Below are 19,391 nucleotides of genomic sequence, written 5' to 3'. Positions count from 1 at the left end.
GTGGTCTGCTCAGTGACTTTCCTCCAGTAGGAAAACACAAAGGTAGCTTAATTCATCCAAAATTGTCATTCTGCCATGCCAGAGTACTGAAGGGCAGTGGAGTAAAGGGCATTTAGGATATTGGCAAGAAATTGCTTGAAATTGTAGACTACCAGATAAAACTGGATAGGAAGAAGGGTGAAGATAAGAGAAAAGCTGATGGGGGATAACAAGGTAATGAGTCAAATGGACTTGGAATTCCAATGTGAACATGAAATAGCATAAAGGAAGTAAGTGAGAGTGAGCTCAAACGCTGAAAAGTTTGGAGCATAGCGTGAGTTTGAGTATCAGAGTTGATGGCAAGGTCCAAGGGGTGATCTTAGGACTTGAGAGTGTATTGAAGTCTGGAAGAGGGAGATGAGGTCAGAAAACTTAAGTCCCAAAAAATGGGCTGTTGAAGTCCCTTGGTATGATGGTGGGTCTTGAAGTAGAGGAGAAAATGTATGAGCCACTGTCATTCATTAGTGAATGAGAATGAGTCATTAGAAATTTGATAGGTGGCAGTTGAACTGAAGGCATAGTTTCAAAGGATCAGGAGTTTATGCAAAAGGGTGTAAAGTAGCAATCTTCTCACTTGATTTACTACAGTATTCTTAATCTTCCTGCATCCAGTATTTCTCCCCTCCGTACCTTCTTACATGCTTATCCAATTACCCTTAAATCTGACTCCGAAATACCACTCCTCTTTTGTAAAATCTCCAAAAAAATTCCTTTGCCAAGAAAATAAAATTGAGAGCCCTCAGCTGATATTTGGAGCCTTGCATGATCTGGTTCATTCCCAGTCTGTCTGTCCAGCTTTGTCGTATCTTCATTTAATCTTCACTGAAGCCAAATAATACCCAACTTCAGTTCCCCTGAATGCTATAATTTCTTTTTCTTCTTGCATTACTTGGTTGGTCTTCACTCTACTGTCTAGAATGCTTGCCACACTGCTGCACGTCCAACGCCTACTGTCCTTCAGGCCCAGATCAGATCAGAGCTCTGTCATGAGGAACTCCTCTACCCCTGCAAGTGGAAGTCATTTCTTTTTCATCTGGGCATGAATAGTAATCATCTTAATGAATGGCATTGACCATTTTCTAATCATATTATTTGTGCATCGTAACTGCCTAGATTACAAACTCCTTGAAGATAAGATTTCTCTCTGACTTTCTTTGCATCTTTTCAGTATTTTATACAGTATAAACGTGGAATAAGTGAATAACTTTTAAAGTATCTTAGTGTTCGTTTTATTATGTTTATCCTATAATTTATTAGTAGGTAGTCATGTTTGTTAGTAGATGATCATTTAGTTATAAAGAAAAATTTGATCTTGTAACTTTATCACTGAAATTTTTTAAAGTGTGTGTATTATGCTTCCATTCACAGCCCCATGCCATCATTCGTCATACAATTAGATCTACAAACAGGAATGCCAGAGCTGAACGGACAGCTTCAGAAATAAATTGTATGTGTTTGGTATACATTTTCATTTGGTGGTTTTGGTGGGTTGAGCTGGGTATTTTTGTGGGTCTTTTTGGAAAAATAAAATTTCAGACTAATGGAAGGTATATACTAATCAGAATAAACAACTAAAATAGAGGTTGTGTCTCTGTTTTATAATGGAATTCTCTTGTTTTTTTCATTAAATGGTTTTTATTTACTAATTACAAAGGCAATGTATATTCATTGTAGAAAATGTAAGAGGAAAAAAATAGAAAATTAACATTGCCCATCTCATCACCCAGTACCAACCCATAGATAATATTTTTGCTAAATTGCCTTCATGTTAAATTGCCTCCATGACTAAATTTACTTAACATACAAGCATTTTCTTTAAATGCTTCTTTAAATTTTCATTTCTAGCCTAGCCTTTATAACCATTATAGGTTGTATCCTTTTTCACTGAGGTCATATATTGTAGTTGAATGATTTCCTATTGTTGGACATTTGGGTTGGTTTTGGGTTTTTTAGTCAAGTTAACAGGGAAGATGAATCTTTTCTAAAATACATACTTAAAAGGAGAAATTGATGTTTATTCAATAAATTAATCATTGACAAATATTTTGTATAAAGGATATTTGTCACTTTAGCCAGATTAATTTAGAAGAACAGATTTGCAATATGAGGTATTTTAGGTATGAGTATATTGACTTAAATGCATACTTGTTTAAAAGAGATTTTTTAAAGTTTATAGTAAAATAAGATAAAAAATTATAAACGGTAATGAAGATACTATATTTAGGCTAATTAAAGTTATTGCAGACATGCATTTTGTTGAAGTCCAAGTTTTCTTGAACCCAAATATTTCTAGCTTTCTGGATACAGCTTTGGAAATATCTAGGTCAGTGGAGAATTAGAATGTCCTTCCCATATCCATCAATTCAGTCAGGCCTTTTCTTAGTTAAACTGGTAATTTGAGGGGCGCCTGGGTGGCTCAGTGGTTTAAAGCCTCTGCCTTCAGCTCAGGTCATGATCTCAGGGTCCTGGGATCGAGCCCCACGTCAGGCTTTCTGCTCCGCGGGGAGCCTGCTTCCCCCTCTCTCTCTGCTTGCCTCTCTGCCTACTTGTGATCTCTGTCAAATAAATAAATAACATCTTTTTTAAAAAAAATGGGTAATTTGAGATTTTATCTCTTTGTTAGCCTCAGATTGCTGATATTTCTAATGCTGTCTTCTTATATAATCCCAAGGGAGCTCTCTAGACTTCAAATACCATAGAGAAAAGAAGCAAATTTGCTATTCCATTATAAAGCTATCTTCTTTATATTTTGCATGTCTATAAGTATTCAATTAATATTGTTTAACATCTGTATTTTCTTCTGTAGCTTTTGAATTTTGTGTCAGATTTAGCAAAGCCTTCCTGATTTTAAGATCACAATAGAATTCTATTGTTTTCTTCTATTTTTACAGTTTCACTTTTTTAATATTTAAATATTTGATACAAGATATTAATTTATTTGGTAAGGGGTATGAAGTATGGATTCAACTTCCGTTTCTTTTTAAATGACTACCCATTTGTCTAAATGCTAATTATTAAAAACAGTATTTTCACTAGTGGATTTGATATATCACCTTTATGATGTATTAAATGACCATATAGATTTTTGGTTTCTTTCCAGAAATTCTGTCATTGCATTAGTACGTCTAGTCATGTGCCAATAGCATAATTTGATTATTTAGTCTTCATAATACCTTTTAAAATATGTTAGAACTAATCCTCCTCCTACACCCCTCACTCCTCCCCCCCAAATATATGTTGTTGCTGTTCTGTGTTATGATATTTGGCTATTGTATTTTTCCACATAAACTTAAGAATCAGCTTATTTAGTTAAGGAAAATTCTCAGTATTTTTATCAAGATTTCATAGAAGTTCATGTATTAACTTAGGGAGAGTTGACCCCTTTATGATAGTCTGTCTTCTTAACTAAAATGGGCTTTTTGCAGAGGTAAGTTCAAGACTTAGTTCTTCTTGAACGCCACAGTACTAATATCTTCACCAAGTAAGCTTTTTGTGCTTCAATACCAGAGGAAAAATTGGTGAAGTTGAAGGTCATTTTACTGGTGATTTATCTTTATATTTTCTCAAGTCTTCTTTTGTGTCTATCAAGAGCATTTTATAACTTTGTTTTTATGTGTTTACTAGGTTTTGTATAGACCTAGTTAGTTTTAATCTTGTTTTTTTGTTTCATTTTTTAAAATTTGAGCTGGTAACTTACATATAGTAAAATGCTTAGGTGTACTGTTGATGAATTTTTAAAAATGTATACACTCATGAAACTGCCCCCCAGGTCAAAATATAGAACATTATCAGAATCTCTGAAGTCCCCTTCCCTTGTGCTCCTTCACAGTCAGAACCCTTCTATCTTCCTATATACCCCTGCCCTTTTCATTGCTCAGGCTAATCACTGTTCTGTTCTCTTGTCACCATAGATTGGTTTTTACCTTGATCTGGATCTCAGATAACAATTTGCACCCTTTTTGTTTGGTTTCTTTTGCTCAGCATTATGTCTGTGAGAGTCATTCATTTCATGTATAGCAATAGTTCATTGTCTTCACAGTAATAAAATATTTTATTGTAGGGTTATAACACAATTTGTCCATTCTTTGGTTGATGGGCATTTGATTTGTTACAAGTTTTTGGATTTTGTGACTATAGAATAAACATTCTATGTGTTTTTAGTGGAGATAAGTAATTTTTAGGGTCTTGGCTTAGTCTAAGACCACCCAGGATGAATGTGAATGTGTAGTCCAGCAAAGTCAGGTTTGTTGACTCTGTGCAATGAGAGAAAACACACAGTAGAGGAACTATGGAACATCTCATTAAACAAAGGAAAAGAGTGGGTTTTGGAGAGTAGAGTTAAAGTGCAATGTGGTAACACAAAAAAAGAGATGTATATGATAGGGTGAATATCAGGTCTAATACTGTGAAAATGACCCAGATGCCTGTTTTCTTGGAAGTTTGGAATGCTTTATTTAGAAGCCCCTTTATTTGAAGTTCTGTATCTATTTTTCAACTGCTTATGGTTTCTAGTCTCCTGCTTCTTCTCTGGTTATTTTATTATTATATCGTGTTGTGGTGATGTTGTGGTGAAACACTTGAGTGTCTGGTTGTGTCCTCTTTATTCTGCAGGTGTTTAAAGAATTAATTAACTGGTACATCAGCTTGCTCCTCTTAAGGCTAATGTGAGTTTTTACCAGAGTATTCAGCAAGCTCTTTCTTCTGGTTAGAAACTCAGCTATCTTTCCTGGCACTCTGTGATCACCAGAATCTACATTTAGCTAACAACACTCTGTTAGCTATTTGTACAGTCTTGGGTGTTTGTTTGTTTGCTCATGGACAATTTAATATTCAACCAAAGACAAAGAGATCTCTTGGCATATTTCTAGAGCTCCTTCATGTAACTTTCTCATTTCTGGCACTCTGCCCTTCAAATTCCCACCACCTAAGCAGCGCCAATCTCCAGTCTTTGTTTCCTGCACCCAGTAAGACTGTTACTCTCTTTTTGGATTCCACTTTCTTGTGTCCTAGTTTGGAAAGTGCCTCCAGGCAAAAAGGCAGAGTGAATTTGGATCTTACCACTATGGCCTTCTCTCAAGGATTATAGCCTTGTGGGGTCTGTTATCCACAACCCCAAAATAATTACTTCATATCATTTATACACACATTGGTGTTACATGTATGTAGTTGTTTAAAGTAGAAAGATAATTCTAATTCCTGTTACTCATTGTGGCTAGAACCCACATCATCTTACAGAAATAAATAGGTATGTATAATAGAAGACCTCCCCACCTTTGGATTTTCATAGGCTGAAGATGCACCCAAAGTTACTGTGTTACTGTCAGTATTTTCTTTTAAAACAAAATAATTTGAGGTCCCATGTACCACACAAGCCAATGATATTGGAAGCTCTGGCTGGCATTTCTGTGCCATAAGTTAATGGCTGTAATAATTTAGAATAGTCATAAGGAATTTGATTTTTTTTAAAATACTTTTGTTTTAAAACATCTTAAATGTTTATGAAACTCATTTTTTTCTTGGAATTTCTTGTAAGTCTTGAAATTTGCTTGATCTATAATTCTTATTGTTAAAGATAATAATGACATTTTCTCTTTCTTTTCTATACCTGCTTGCCTGCCAGTATTTCTAGTAGTGACAAAAAAAGAAAAGCTTTAATTCATCTCTGTCTCAAATGAGTTGAAGTAATGAATTAGAATAGTGGTTTTGAGTTAAGATATTTTTCAATAATTGGGCACCTGGGTGGCTCAGTGGGTTAAGCCACTGCCTTCGGCTCAGGTCATGATCTCAGGGTCCTGGGATCGAGTCCCACATCGGGCTCTCTGCTTGGCAGGGAGCCTGCTTCTCTCTCTCTCTCTCTTTCTCTGCCTGCCTCTCTGCCTACTTGTGATCTCTCTATGTCAAATAAATAAATAAAATCTTTAAAAATAAAAGATTTTTCAATAATATTAAGAAATAAGTTATTAATAAGTGAAAGTCTTATTTTAGGTTATTTTTGAAAAGTAGATACAATTTTTATGACAATGTTTTTGTTTAATGAATTATATAAGTACTTTGTATTACTTTACAAATCTTGTTTTAGACATAGAAACAACTGGATCCTTTTTGAAAATGATTAAAAAAAAATTTTTTTTTGCCAAGATTGTATGTGGATCTTGCATCTCTATGATACAAGTATGAATTTTATTTGTTTGGTTTTTAGTCACATTAAAGTTTATAATAAATTTTTTATGGAGCACCTGGGTGGCTAAATGTTAAGCGTCTGCATCTTGATTTCAGTTCAGGTCTTGATCTCAGGGTCATGAGTTCAAGCCTTATGTTGGGCTCCATCCTACTTTAAAAAATCCCAAAAAACAACTGTAAGTAGATAATAAGCCATCCTTTTCTCTGTCTTAAGATGTTTCACATAAGAGAAGTTTGAGCAGGCCAAGTAAAATACACAATGAGCAAAATATATTAAATTTCTAAATACTGTTATAATATTTATTTAAATACTATTTGTTGTTTTTAGATAGTTACAGGTAATTTGGGGAGGTTCATCCCTGCCATAAAATTGTAGCCTTAGAACAGTGTGCAGCCTAGACAGAGAAAATCCTCAGTGTTTTCTCTTAGTCCAAATAGATATTTTGATTAATTTTTTGAAATCTCTTATACACAAAAAGTGCTAAATATTTAATTTCCTGACTCCAACCGAGAATTAAGTAGAGTTGTTAGGAAGATACCAAATTGTTATCTTCTTTCGGTAAATATAAAAAAGGGGGGTACTCTTGAAGTAAAAAATGAAAAGGTTTTGACTTTTCTTCTTTGTCCCTTCCCCTCTCCCCAGTACATGGGCTACTTGTTACATTTCTGAGACTAACCCTTTAAGATAGAGTTTGTGAATATCTGTTACATATTTTGCAGTTGACAAATTACAGTTTGAACCTCCTCTGAGAAAAGAAACAGAAGCACGGGATGAAATGGTAGGAATTACTACTTTCGAAGTACTTTACAAATTAAAATTTGAGAAAACTTAGAATTAGGAATTTTTTTTGACTAGCTAACAAAGTTAATAGTCTTCTAAGCAATAATTTAGATACTGCATTTCACACATTAAAGTTTGAAAAAGCTTATAGTTATGTATATTTTGACTAAGGTATAATGTGTAATATACCATTTTAACCATTCATTTTGAGCCTTCTGAGTCTTTGGCAGGATTTACATGAAGTTATTAAAAATATGAATTTGATGCTCAGCTTTACATTCTCAGGATATTTTTTCTTATCAACTCTTTAGGTTTAGAGTATATTTTTGCATTACCTTACTGGTTTTAATATTTCTTTGTTAGTATAGCTTCTTTTTTAACCATTGCTCTTATTTTGAGGTTACTATTTAATTAAACCTTTCCTTATCTAAAAAATAATAAGTAATAGAGCAAGGTATTATTATTAGAGTTGCCTAGATGTTATCTTAATATTTACTTTATTTTTCAGCTTTGGCAAAGTATAATCTTTAGAGGAATTGTCTTCTGTAAATGGATCTCTTCATTCTTAACATTTAGCAGTAGTGCTTTTCTTACTGTATATATTGCTATATATATAATTCTCAATTTCCGTGCCATTGGGAAAAAATAGCACCAGTAAGTTCATGACAGTTCATGATTGTTTAATAATATGATGATTAGTTTTCTATACTAATAGATTAGTGATCCAGATAATTCAGAATTACGTTTTTCTGTTTTATTTGGAATATATTAGCAATGGTAAAGACGGCTTGTCGTTTGAAACTTTATTTAGTATGTTTATGGAACTTCTTAAGTATAAGTCAGCTGATAATGAATCATTGACCTAAATATGTCAAATAACAGCAAATCTAGCTGGAGATTAAAAAATTGATGAAAGCCGAGATGGTTAATAATCATGACACTGAATATTTTCTTGACTCAAATAAGATGATTTATATCTATTATAAGGGAAGAGTTTAAACTATTTTTCACCTTCACAGGGAGTGTCATCAGACCCAAATTTTGTATTACAGTGGAGTCCTTTTGTTGATGGTGCAAATACTGGCAAGTAAGTTGTTTTTTAACTATATATATTTTTTAAGACTTTATTTATTTATTTGACAGAGAGAGAGAGATCACAAGTAGGAAGAAAGGCAGGCAGAGAGAGAGGGGGAAGCAGTCTTCCTGCCAAGGAGAGAGCCTGATGCGGGGCTCAATCCCAGGACCCCGAGATCATGACCTGAGCCAACGGTAGGGGCTCAACCCACTGAGCCACTCAGGCACCCCTTTTTAACTATATTTTACTTGATTATATTAGAACACTGAAAAGAAATAAAATTTAAAAAAAAAAACAGTATTGAGAGGCATTGGTTTATTCTAATAAGTTTTAATTTTCATTCTTAAATTGTGCTATGCCTTTTATCAGTGTAAATAAAGCTTCTGACTTTTTAATTACCAAAAGGCATCATGCGTTAATCCTTAAGGTTTCTTGAGTTTTCTTCTTTAAATCAGAACTTAGTATGTGTAATGTTAATTTACTGAAGGATGAGCTACATAATGTCATGGAAAGAAATACTATAGGAGGAGTCGAAAAGCCCCAGTTCCATCTCTACAGTATAGTTTCTTCATATTCTAGACCTTTCTACCCTCAACAATCAGGTTACAGGGCCAGCCTAGGTGTTCCAAACCTGTTTGTGCATTGCTGTGCCTCAAGAGGTCTTTAGAAATAGATTTCTGAGTCCTCCACATTCAGATGATAGATCTGGGGTTGGCAAACTATGACCTGTAAGCCACATCTGACCCACTGCATATTTTTTGTACGGTTCACAAACTAGAATGGTATTTAGATTTTTTTAATAGTTGAAAAAATCCAAAGAAGAGTGATATTTTATTACATGTGAAAATTATATGAACATTTCAGTGTCCATAAACAGTTGTTGGAACACAACGATGCTTTCATCTTATAACATGAAAAAAGCTGTGGCTTTTATTTTTTTAAATATGGCTTTTATGACATGAAAAAAGCTATAAAGTTGTTCAGTAGTTGTGACCACTATATAGACTAAAGTCTATAGTATTTACTATCTGACCCTTAAAAAAAAGTAAAGGTGATGCAGATGTTGCTGATATGCAGATCCCACTTGGGGTAGCTAAAGGGTTTGATGATACAGCCACCTCAATCTATGATTCGCAGTGGCTTCCAGCTCTAAAATTCTGAATCTGTTTTTTACTACTCTGTTTATTTCTTTTTTTTAAAGATTTTATTTATTTATTTGACAGAGATCACAAGTAGGCAGAGAGGCAGGCAGAGAGAGGAGAAAGCAGGCTCTCTGCTGAGCAGAGAGCCCGATGTGGGACTCAATCCCAGGACCCTGGGATCATGACCTGACCTGAAGGCAGAGGCTTAACCCACTGAGCCACCCAAGCACTCCTCTGTTTATTTCATTTTAATTACATACTAAATATGCAAAGCAAAACCGTAAAGTTAAAAAGAGTTAATATTCAGGGGCGCCTGGGTGGCTCATTGGGTTAAAGCCTCTGCCTTCGGCTCAGGTCGTGGTCCTGGGGTCCTGGGATTGAGCCCCACATCGGGATCTCTGCTCGGCGGGGAGCCTGCTTCCTCCTCTCTCTCTCTGCCTGCCTCTCTGCCTGCTTGTGACCTCTGTCAAATAAATAAATAAAATCTTTAAAAAAAAAGAGTTCGTATTCATTTAATAAAAATTGATTTTATAGTCCTACTAATGTAGTTTGACACAGTGAGGTCTTAAGTTTTCCTGTAGGTTTTAAAAAACTGCAGCATGATCTAATTATATTTTATATCCCCTGAATATAAACAGATTTTAATACACATTTAATGGAGTCTCTGTTTTATGTTATCATTTACCATCATCTGAATTGCATGTTTCTCTTTGTGTTAGATCAACCTCAAAACGTGCAGTACCACCTCCCCTACCTCCTAAGGTGAGCTACTTAAAATTTTTGAATAAATCCTTTTTTAAGTAATATAATAATTAAATTTAAAAAATAATTTTATTGAATTTGTTCAAAATTTTCTTAAATATATTTTAGATATAGTTTTCTTTAAGTAGGGATTACAAAGATGTAAAATATATATTAAAAAAAGACTTCTTGAGAAATACAGTATTTGGATAGCTGTAAGAAAAAGATAATCAGTTACACTCATTTGAGGGAAAACTCATGGAGAAGAAATAGAAAGCATTCATCATTTATAATCCTCATTTACTACTATAATTTGCTATTTCACTGGAGTCATACATACTTCATTAAGTCCTTGCTTGTTTCTGCTAATTAAATACTTTGTTAACTGTTTATATGATTTTATCAGTTGAAATTATATCAGTTTTGACTTAGGGATGATTAAAAGAAAAAGTCACATGGCAGGTTCTTTGTTGTGTTGGGACAGTAATTTCAGCTCTTGTTTACTTTGCTTACTTAGAGCAGTGATTGAATTATATAGAAGAAAGGAAAAAAGGACATATCCCCATTACCCTAAAGTCTTTGATGCATAATGATAATAGAGTGTTACTGTTTTATATCCAAATTTATTAAAGCGCTTTTGTGTCTTATTATCACTAGCCAAGGATAAACAGCTACCCTGAAGACAGCCTCCTAGATGAAGAAAAGTCATCAACTATAAAACGTTGTCCTGATTCAGAGAACAGAGCTCCCCACTTTCTCAGAAGACAGAGTAGCCCGAGTTGTGGTCCTATAACTGAGACTTCCTCTATGGGTATGGCTAGCAGTGTCAGCAGTCCTGGAGTGCATACAGCTAGATACTGTGATCTGGGTAAATAAAAGTGAAAACTGAAAAGAAGGCCATTTCCATATTTTAAAGAATGTCTTCAGTCAATCTTATAATTGTTTAAAGCTTTTGGAAGTTGTTTTTTAAAGTTCCACATGGATGGGCTGTACGAGATTCAGTCCAGTTCAATCCTAATTTGATCCGTTACTAAATATGGTAGGATCTTAGAATGATGAGGATTCTCCAGTTCAGGATTGGTAGCAGAAGGTATACCCATGTACCCATAACATTAGATAAGACAGTTTGTATAAATGTCTCATACAATAATTACATGTAATAAAAATGAAAGATTTTTAGGAAGTTAAGAATAGGGAATAGAGGGGGTGGGCCCTTACAGAGTATTAAAGGACTTGGTTGAGCCTTCATTAGGGGGAGCATTCCTGATGAGCAAGAAGTAATAAGCAAATGTACTGAACCATGAAAATCTGCATCGTGTTTTAAGTATAGTCTAGTATAAGAAAAGTGTGAGCTTTAGAAGATATATACTGGGAGATAGGACTAGAAGATAGATTGAAGTCCACTTTTGAAAGGCCTTGACTATCAGCATAGCATTCATATAGCATTTCTTTTTCTCACAATATGGGAAGATATTTGGTGTTTTCATGAATTAAGACCACAGCTAACTATGCAGTGCTACCTCTGTAGAATCTAGAGAAGGCACCAAAGATACTTTTACTCATCTGCCAGTAGAGAATATTTCCCAGTAAATGATCACCCAAATGGTATACAAGTATTGGGGGAAAGGGAAAATTATTTTTCATGGAAAGTACTTATTTTACATTCATTCAGCTTTTAACCATGATTCTTTTTAGGAAATGGTGATGGTATTTCAAAACTGATTAGTGAAAATACAGAAGGATCAGCACAAGCACCACAGTTACCAAGGAAAAAGGACAAGCGAGATTTCCCGGTAGGTATAATAGGTGTTTGGTGATTAGTTGTAACTATTACCATGTTTATCATAAAAGAGGCTGTGTCTCTTTGGTGGGCAGGGGGCATAGTCTGTTTAAGTCAAGAATTTGAATAACTGAAATTCCAAATGTGTAGGTATTTTTTAAGGTTTAAGAGATCTTTTAGCATTCAAAATCTATTTTTTCCACAGAAACCTGCCATCAATGGCCTTCCACCCACCCCAAAAGTGCTGGTAAGGAATATTTCTATGTAAACCACTTGCCAGTTTCCATCTCTTTAGTTACAGCAGCAGATTTTTTTATTTGCTGTCAAGTACCTTGAGCTATTGAAAGGAAGGATTCACAAAATACAAAGACATTAAATGTATTTTGATATGCCATGGATTAAATCATGTACCCTAATTTGAATGACTTGGTTAGAATTTGGGGAGTTTCACTTTTTGTAAATATGGCATTTGGGTTCTCAGATTCAATTGGCCTTCAAAGGCCAATTTAACTTTAATGTGATATCAGTAGTACTGTGTTCTCTTCATAATGTGAGTTAAATATCTTTCTGTCCCTGAAGCCATTTTCATATTGAACTATACACAGTGAAAAGGAACAGGGAAGCTTATGTTAATGCTGGTTGTATGGCTCTTCAGGGTGCTTTAGCCAATCATATGAATAGGATGCTTTATAAATTATACCTTCTTATTCAGTAAATGTCTAATACATAATGTAAATATTAGTCTTTTTGTCTCTTTCACTATTATGGAGTTATATTGCAGTTATAATTACTATTATATCGCTCAGAAATATCATCCATTGTTTCACATTCTTAAACCTTACTCCTAAAGGTAAGTGATGACTTAAAATTCCCAAAATGTATCACAGACATATGTCGATGTTTTGATAAATTTTATATTTTTGCTCTGAAGTACCAGATTATACAAGAGAGGAGTAGGAGACCGTCTTGGTAGAAGGAGTTAAATGATATCAAAATAGGAATTTTGTTTTGTAATGAGACCATAAACATATGCAGTAAGAGTCAGTTTAGCATTTTGTAATAATCTTAGCTATTTTCTAAGACTATCTAACCAGATAAGTCAATATTTCTTTCTTTATAAATAAGATGGGAGCATGTTTTTCCAAAGTTTTTGATGGCTGCCCTTTGAAAATTAATTGTGCAACATCCTGGATACATCCTGATACAAAAGGTAAAATTTCTGAACTTTTAGTACATCTCTAATAAAATATTTGTCATGGAAAAGGATCTTTGCAATCAGTGAACTGAGGTTGTTTACTTTAAAAATACGACTTTAGAGAATAAATAGGGCTGGTACCTGCAACAACCTGAGGTACTAGAATTTAGAGTATACAGGAAATGTTCTGATTAAAGGAGAGTGAATAGTCATCACATGATTAGGGATTTTCTGTTCTATAAAAGGACAATACTGGGACATTTGATAATTTCAATCAGTAAAATCATTAGATTAAGTTAATAGTATTGTTTCAGTGTTTATTTCCTGATTTTGATTACCGTACTATGATTATGTAAAACCTTTCTTTCTCCTTTCTTTTTTTAAGAGACTCATACTGAAATGGGAATAAAGGGACATTGTGTTTCTAACTTATATAGTTCAGAAAACAAAAAACCGTGTATATGGAGAGTGGAAAAAAAGGATAAAGCAAAAGTAGTAAATGTTAATATTTGTGAAATCTGTGTCAAGGAGGACATTCAGGAATTATTTGTACTCTTAAAACTTTTCTGTAAATCTGAAATGATAGCAAAATAACACTTTATTTTTAAAAATTTATGTTGTATATTTTTAAAGTGAGAAAGCCTAATTAATACATAGAGGTAAAAATTTGGCATCAAATAGATCTGGGGTTGAATTCCTGCTCTGTCACTATTATATGACTTTGGAAAGATACTTAAAACCTCTGGTTCTCAGTGTGATCATTTATAACAGAAATACTCTTTTTTTTTTTTTTTTAAGATTTATTTATTTATTTTAGAAAGAGGGAGAAAGTGAATGGGGTGAGGGGCAGATGGAGAGGGAGAGATAATCCTTAAGCACACTTGGGCTGAGCAGGGAGCCAGATCTGGGGCTCCATCCCAGGACCCATGACTTGAGCTGAAGGCAGACATTTAACCAACTGAGCCATCCAGGTGCCCCTTAGAGAGAGAGTACTCTTAATACTCACCTTTTTGCAAGGAAGGAAGAAGCCTACCTACCTGAGTGTCTGGCAATTAGTAAATAGAGATTAGGCAGTAAAGGGTGTTCAGAAAATGTTCAACTTTAACGCAGTAATAAAGACAAGTCATATAATGATCTGTTTTAAATACTACTATTAGAAAGCATAACAAAATATTTTTATCAGTAAGGAAATGGGTTTTTTTCTGTGTTTGTAACTTTTTATTTTGGTATAATTTCAGATTTACAGAAAAGTTAGAAGGATAATGCAGTGTAAGAAACTCCTCTATACTCAAAATCATCAGTTGTTTCTATTATCTACCTATAGGTGCATTTTTTTCTGAGTTACTTGTGAGTGCTTCCCTATACTTCATTTGTATTTCCTAGGAACAAGAATTGCCTCTTACATACCCATGGTGCATTTGGGAAGATCAGGAAATTTATCATTGATGTAATCTCTGTACAGTCCATATTTATGTATTTTTTTAATTGAAGTATAATTGACATCACATTTTTGAAATTATTGTGTTTTTTTTAAGCTTTTTTTTTTTTTAGTTTATTTATTTGACAGAGATCACGAGTGGGGGAAGTGGCAGGCAAAGGGAGAGGGAGAAGCAGGCTCCCCGCTGAGCAGGGAGCCCGATGCAGGGCTCAATCCCAGGACCCTGGGATCATGACCTGAGCCAGAGGCAGACGCTTAACTGACTGAGCCATCCAGGTGCCCCTTACTGTTTCAATAATATTCTTTATTGTGTCCCCATTTCTTTTTTCCCCAATCCAACAATATCTAGTTCAAGATCACATGATTCATTGAGCTACCATGTCTTTTTAATCTCCTCTAGTCTAGAACAGTCCCTCAACCCTTCTTTATCTCTCTAGATCTTGCCATTTTTGAGGCTGTTTATTTTGTAGAATGTCCCTTAATTTGGGGTGTTTGGTGAGTCCTCATGCTGAGGTCAGGCAATGTATTTTTGGTGGAAATATGAAAGAAAGGCTGTTATGCTCTTCTCAGTGCATCCTGTCAGAAAGCACATTCTCTGAGCTTATCCAAATACTAGTGATATCAACATTGACCAGCTGGTTAAGATGGTATTTGCTCACTTTCTCCACTGTCAAGTTACTATTTTTCTGTTTCTAGTTAATTAGTAATTATTTAATTTCCTAAGCTGGTTAGTAAGTACAATGGAAAACATAGAGACTATATAAATATTCTCTTGTTCATTAGACTTTCACCAATTTGTTTTAGCATTTATTGATAGTCCATTGACAATCCATTGAGATCTATGAACATTTCCCTTCTTTCCATTTATTTATGTATTTGTGTTAGTTTGAACTTCTGAATTTTTTATTCAGTGAGATATAATCTACTACTATTATTATTCTTCACTTTAGCACTTAAATTGTCCCGGAATTTTTGAGCAGTGGGAGTTCCTATGTTCTTTAATTTAACATTTGATCACTTCCTTACTTTCTGGCACAGCAAGATTTCTAGGCACATCTTACACTTTCTTTGCCCCAGAATTGGAATCTATCGTTTCCAACAGCTCTGGTTCTTTTTAGTGGAAGGTGGTATTTAGGAACCAAGGTCTGGACACTAGGTGTGCTCATCATTTCTGATGTGTCGTGAATTATAATTTCTTTTAATTTATAGTTTCCTTTTTCTAAGAGTATTTGGGTTATCTGGCAAAAATATACAGCTGTAATGAAAAATTGTAAGACATAATTATGTGGGAAGGAAGGATTATATAAGTTAAGTAACATAAAGCCAGGGGACGCCTGGGTGGCTCACTTGGTTAAGCATCTGCCTTCGGCTCAGGGCATGATCCCAGCATTCTGGGATCAAATCCCACCTTGGACTCCTTGCTCAGTGGGGAGCCTGCTGCTCCCTCTGCCTGCTGCTTCCCCTGCTTGTGCGCTCACTCTCTCTGACAAATAAATAAAATTAAAAAAAAAAAAGAAAAAGATAAAGCCAGAATGAATGAATAATAGAAAATACATCTGCTTTTTAAAAAAATGAGATCGGAATTGGAGAAAGAGGTAAAGAATATGGCATGGATTTTAGAAAATAATTTTTCTTTGGCTGGGTGTATGGGCTATCTAATTTTCAACACCATTAAAGGAGCACCTGGGTGGCTCAGTCTGTTAAGTGTTCGACTCAGGTCATGATCTCAGGATTGTGGGATTGAGCCCTTCATCACGCTTCATACTCCATGCTGAGTCTGCTGGAGTTCTTTTGCTCCCTCTGCTCCTCCTCCCACTCTTCCACTCTCTAAATAAATACATACATATATACATATAATATTTTAAAAAATAATAAAGTATTAAGCAATTTTACTAAATTATTTCAGAAAATGATAGTAAATTCTGGTGGTTTATTTCAACTGTTTTAGATCAATACATTATTTTTGGAACTGAAGATGGTATTTACACATTGAATCTCAATGAGCTACATGAGGCAACAATGGAACAGGTAATTTAGGAGTTTTAACGCAAGTAATTAGTTTGGGTACATTGAATAAAAGAAATCTTTTAATTTTAAATAAATTTTTATGGGCCTCAGTTTTAATTTTTATGATTTAAATATTTAAGGAGGTGAAATTTTACTCTTTACGTGTTCATGCTACAAGATTTTTTTTTTTCCTGTAAGGTTTTGGTAATTTACTAAAAGGTAGAAAATAGTAATTTTTATACTATTTCAGACTGTTGGAATTTGGAAGTTAGAGCCTAAGGGAATGAAAATTGGAGAATTTTAATTACCTTTTTTTCTTTATAGTTATTTCCACGAAAATGTACTTGGCTCTATGTTATCAATAATACTTTAATGTCATTATCAGGTATGTATCTAACAAAAATAATATGAAAGGTAAACTATAGACAAGCAGAGAAATAAACTTTTTTTAATTGAACTATAATTGACACAAGAGAAATGTAATTTTAATATACAGTGTTTTTAAATATTATTCATTACTTTGGGTAACTATAGTATAGTAACTTTGGAACTTGCAGATGTTTTCTACCAACTTAGAATGGAAAGAAACCTTAAGAAAGGACCTGTGCTTAGTTAAGGCACTTCCCAAATCTGCCCAGGATCTAAGCACCCAAGAAGTAGTATTACAGTGATTGTCGCCTGAGGCCACCCCTTTTCACTCAGACTCCTCTCCTCCACTCCCAACTATCCTAGTACCATTTGCCTTCCTTTGAGAATTAACAGTTGAAGGGAAAGTATCAAAGGATTTAGCTGCTTCCTTTCTCTGTGATTTTGAGCCTCTGTTTTCTTAACTGTAAAATGAGGATGATGGAAACAGTACCAGCCTCATGAAGCTGCTGTGAGGATTAAATGAGATGATAGCAAACACTTCACTTACAGTGAGGGCTTACACAGGTGTTTGCTGACAGCATTCATGTAATTATGGACCAGATGGTATAACCATTTTGGACTGATGTTTTAAACTCTTAGAAATAAGTGTATTCCAGAGCAGCCTCTTCTAACTGTGATTTTTGTGTTTTCCTTTTTGGTTGTTGTTGTTGGGAGGCAAGGTAGGTGGTATTTGGGGTGCCTTTTTTTTTTCCCCAATTCTTACCTACCAAAACCTTTTTTTTTTTTTTCATTTTAGATTTAAGTGACTACCCAGAGGTTTGCTGCTCACTTTCATTCTGATAGAGTACAAGAGAGTTAATTATTTCTGTTTCTTAATAATCCTAATGTTATCAACTATTAAAATAGCATTCACCCCCTCTTTACTTAGAATAATTAATTATTTTAGTATTTCTTAAGTTTTTTTCAGTTCTTCTCTATATGTGAGTATTATATCCTGGCTCTTATTTACTGTACTGTCAGGCTTTTTAGTACCTTTCAGCTACTTATGCTTTAAAGCATCAGTGCTGATACACAGCCTTACTGTGATCATTATGAATTGTGGCCTAATTTAAGAAATGTCATTTTCATAATTTTAAGTATGTCTGTATAACTTGAACTCTTCCACTAACCGTTGCCTAATAGAGATTCTTCAGAAATTTATATATCTGAGCTGATGACACTGTTTACAAAGAACATATTATTTGTGTATGAATGACGTCTAAAAAGATGGGGTCCTTGAAAAAGTACTCAATTGCTTTGATTTTAATTGTTTCCCCTAGTTTTTTACTTTGTTCACCAAAATATTAATATATACTGTTATAAAAATAAACTTAAACCTGGTTCTGTTTAACAATTCTGATTTGCATACATATAAAATCACTTTCCTCTTACTCTCATAGCTGTTTTTATCCCTCCTCATACTTGCCTTTGGCTATAAGCTTAAACCACACAGAATACATTTTATATATAGATATATAGAATTTATACATATAAAACCACACAGAATACATTTTATATATAATATATATTATATATAATAATATATTATAATATTTAAATAAATATTTAAATAAATATAATATTTAAATAAATATATTATATAATATGTAAATATATTATGATCTAAATGTAATATTTATAAATATTTATAAATATAAGTATATTATATAAATATAAATATTTAAATATATTATATTATATATAAATATATAAATTTATAATATATACAATATATTTATAAATAAATATATAATATAAATAAATATATATTATATATTGTATATATTTTATATATATATAAAATCACTTGGAAAATAGGGAAAAATTAGCCTGTAAATTAGTTATTTCCATATCTAGTTAAAATGACCAATACTACTGAATGCAGGTAAGTAGCAGAGCTCAATAGGGCAAAACATCATTCTGCCTAAGGGTCTGTGTTTGTGTGGACGTGCACACATACATATACATGGGTGTTTAACTGCCTAGCTAGCTACGAGGGGAGAATGGAGATAGGAAGGCTATGGTATGGTGTCAGGCAGAATGTTTGCATTCTAAGAAAATACAGGGAATTTTGTTGAGGATAAAACTCAATACTGTATCATAAGACTATATCATACACAGTTAACCCTTGAATAATACAGAGGTTAGGGTTGCTGACCCCTGGAGCACTTGAAAGTCCCTCTACCTCTAACGTATGAGTCTCCAAAAACTTAAGTACTTTCAGCCTGTTGTTGACTGGAAGTCTTACCAATAACATAAACAGTTGATTACCACATGTTTATATGTTATATGTGTTTTATACTGTATTCTTATAATAAAGTAAGAATCTTATTAAGAAAATCATAAGAGAAAATACATTAACAGTACTGTACTGTACTTATTTTTAAAAAGGTTCACATATAAGCAGACCCACAGAGTTCAAACTCATGTTTAAGAGTCAACTGTATATTTATGTTTTCTAGTAGTAAAATGATAAATACTTGTTCTGTGTTGTTGTAGTACTATACCGTGTATAATAAGAAGTCAGTGGGTGTTTTCCTTCTCTCCCCCTGCTTAACAACACCTGTGGTTTTGATTATATGGAAATTGTAACCCCATTATCCTG

General features: G+C 33.7%; 1 protein-coding gene across 4 annotated transcripts in view; it reads left to right on the top strand.

Annotated features, from left to right (window-relative positions):
- MAP4K5 (mitogen-activated protein kinase kinase kinase kinase 5) overlaps nt 1-19,391 on the top strand; it is a 109,086-nt gene that overhangs the window by 69,561 nt on the left and 20,134 nt on the right. For 3 of the 4 annotated variants that reach the window (XM_046009653.1, XM_046009655.1, XM_046009656.1), the window contains 10 exons: nt 1,408-1,486; nt 6,940-6,998; nt 8,020-8,087; nt 9,937-9,979; nt 10,616-10,826; nt 11,654-11,751; nt 11,944-11,985; nt 12,864-12,948; nt 16,320-16,399; nt 16,703-16,763. In XM_046009653.1, the coding sequence (XP_045865609.1) occupies nt 1,408-1,486; nt 6,940-6,998; nt 8,020-8,087; nt 9,937-9,979; nt 10,616-10,826; nt 11,654-11,751; nt 11,944-11,985; nt 12,864-12,948; nt 16,320-16,399; nt 16,703-16,763 (826 nt within the window). The remainder of the gene's footprint in view (nt 1-1,407; nt 1,487-6,939; nt 6,999-8,019; nt 8,088-9,936; nt 9,980-10,615; nt 10,827-11,653; nt 11,752-11,943; nt 11,986-12,863; nt 12,949-16,319; nt 16,400-16,702; nt 16,764-19,391) is intronic. The other variant, XM_046009654.1, reaches the window with a different exon arrangement.

Source organism: Meles meles, chromosome 6 (genome assembly GCF_922984935.1).
Source record: "Meles meles chromosome 6, mMelMel3.1 paternal haplotype, whole genome shotgun sequence".
NCBI classification, from domain to species: Eukaryota; Metazoa; Chordata; class Mammalia; order Carnivora; family Mustelidae; genus Meles; species Meles meles.
Note: the sequence above shows the minus strand (reverse complement) of the source record. Positions and strands in the feature narration are given on the sequence as shown.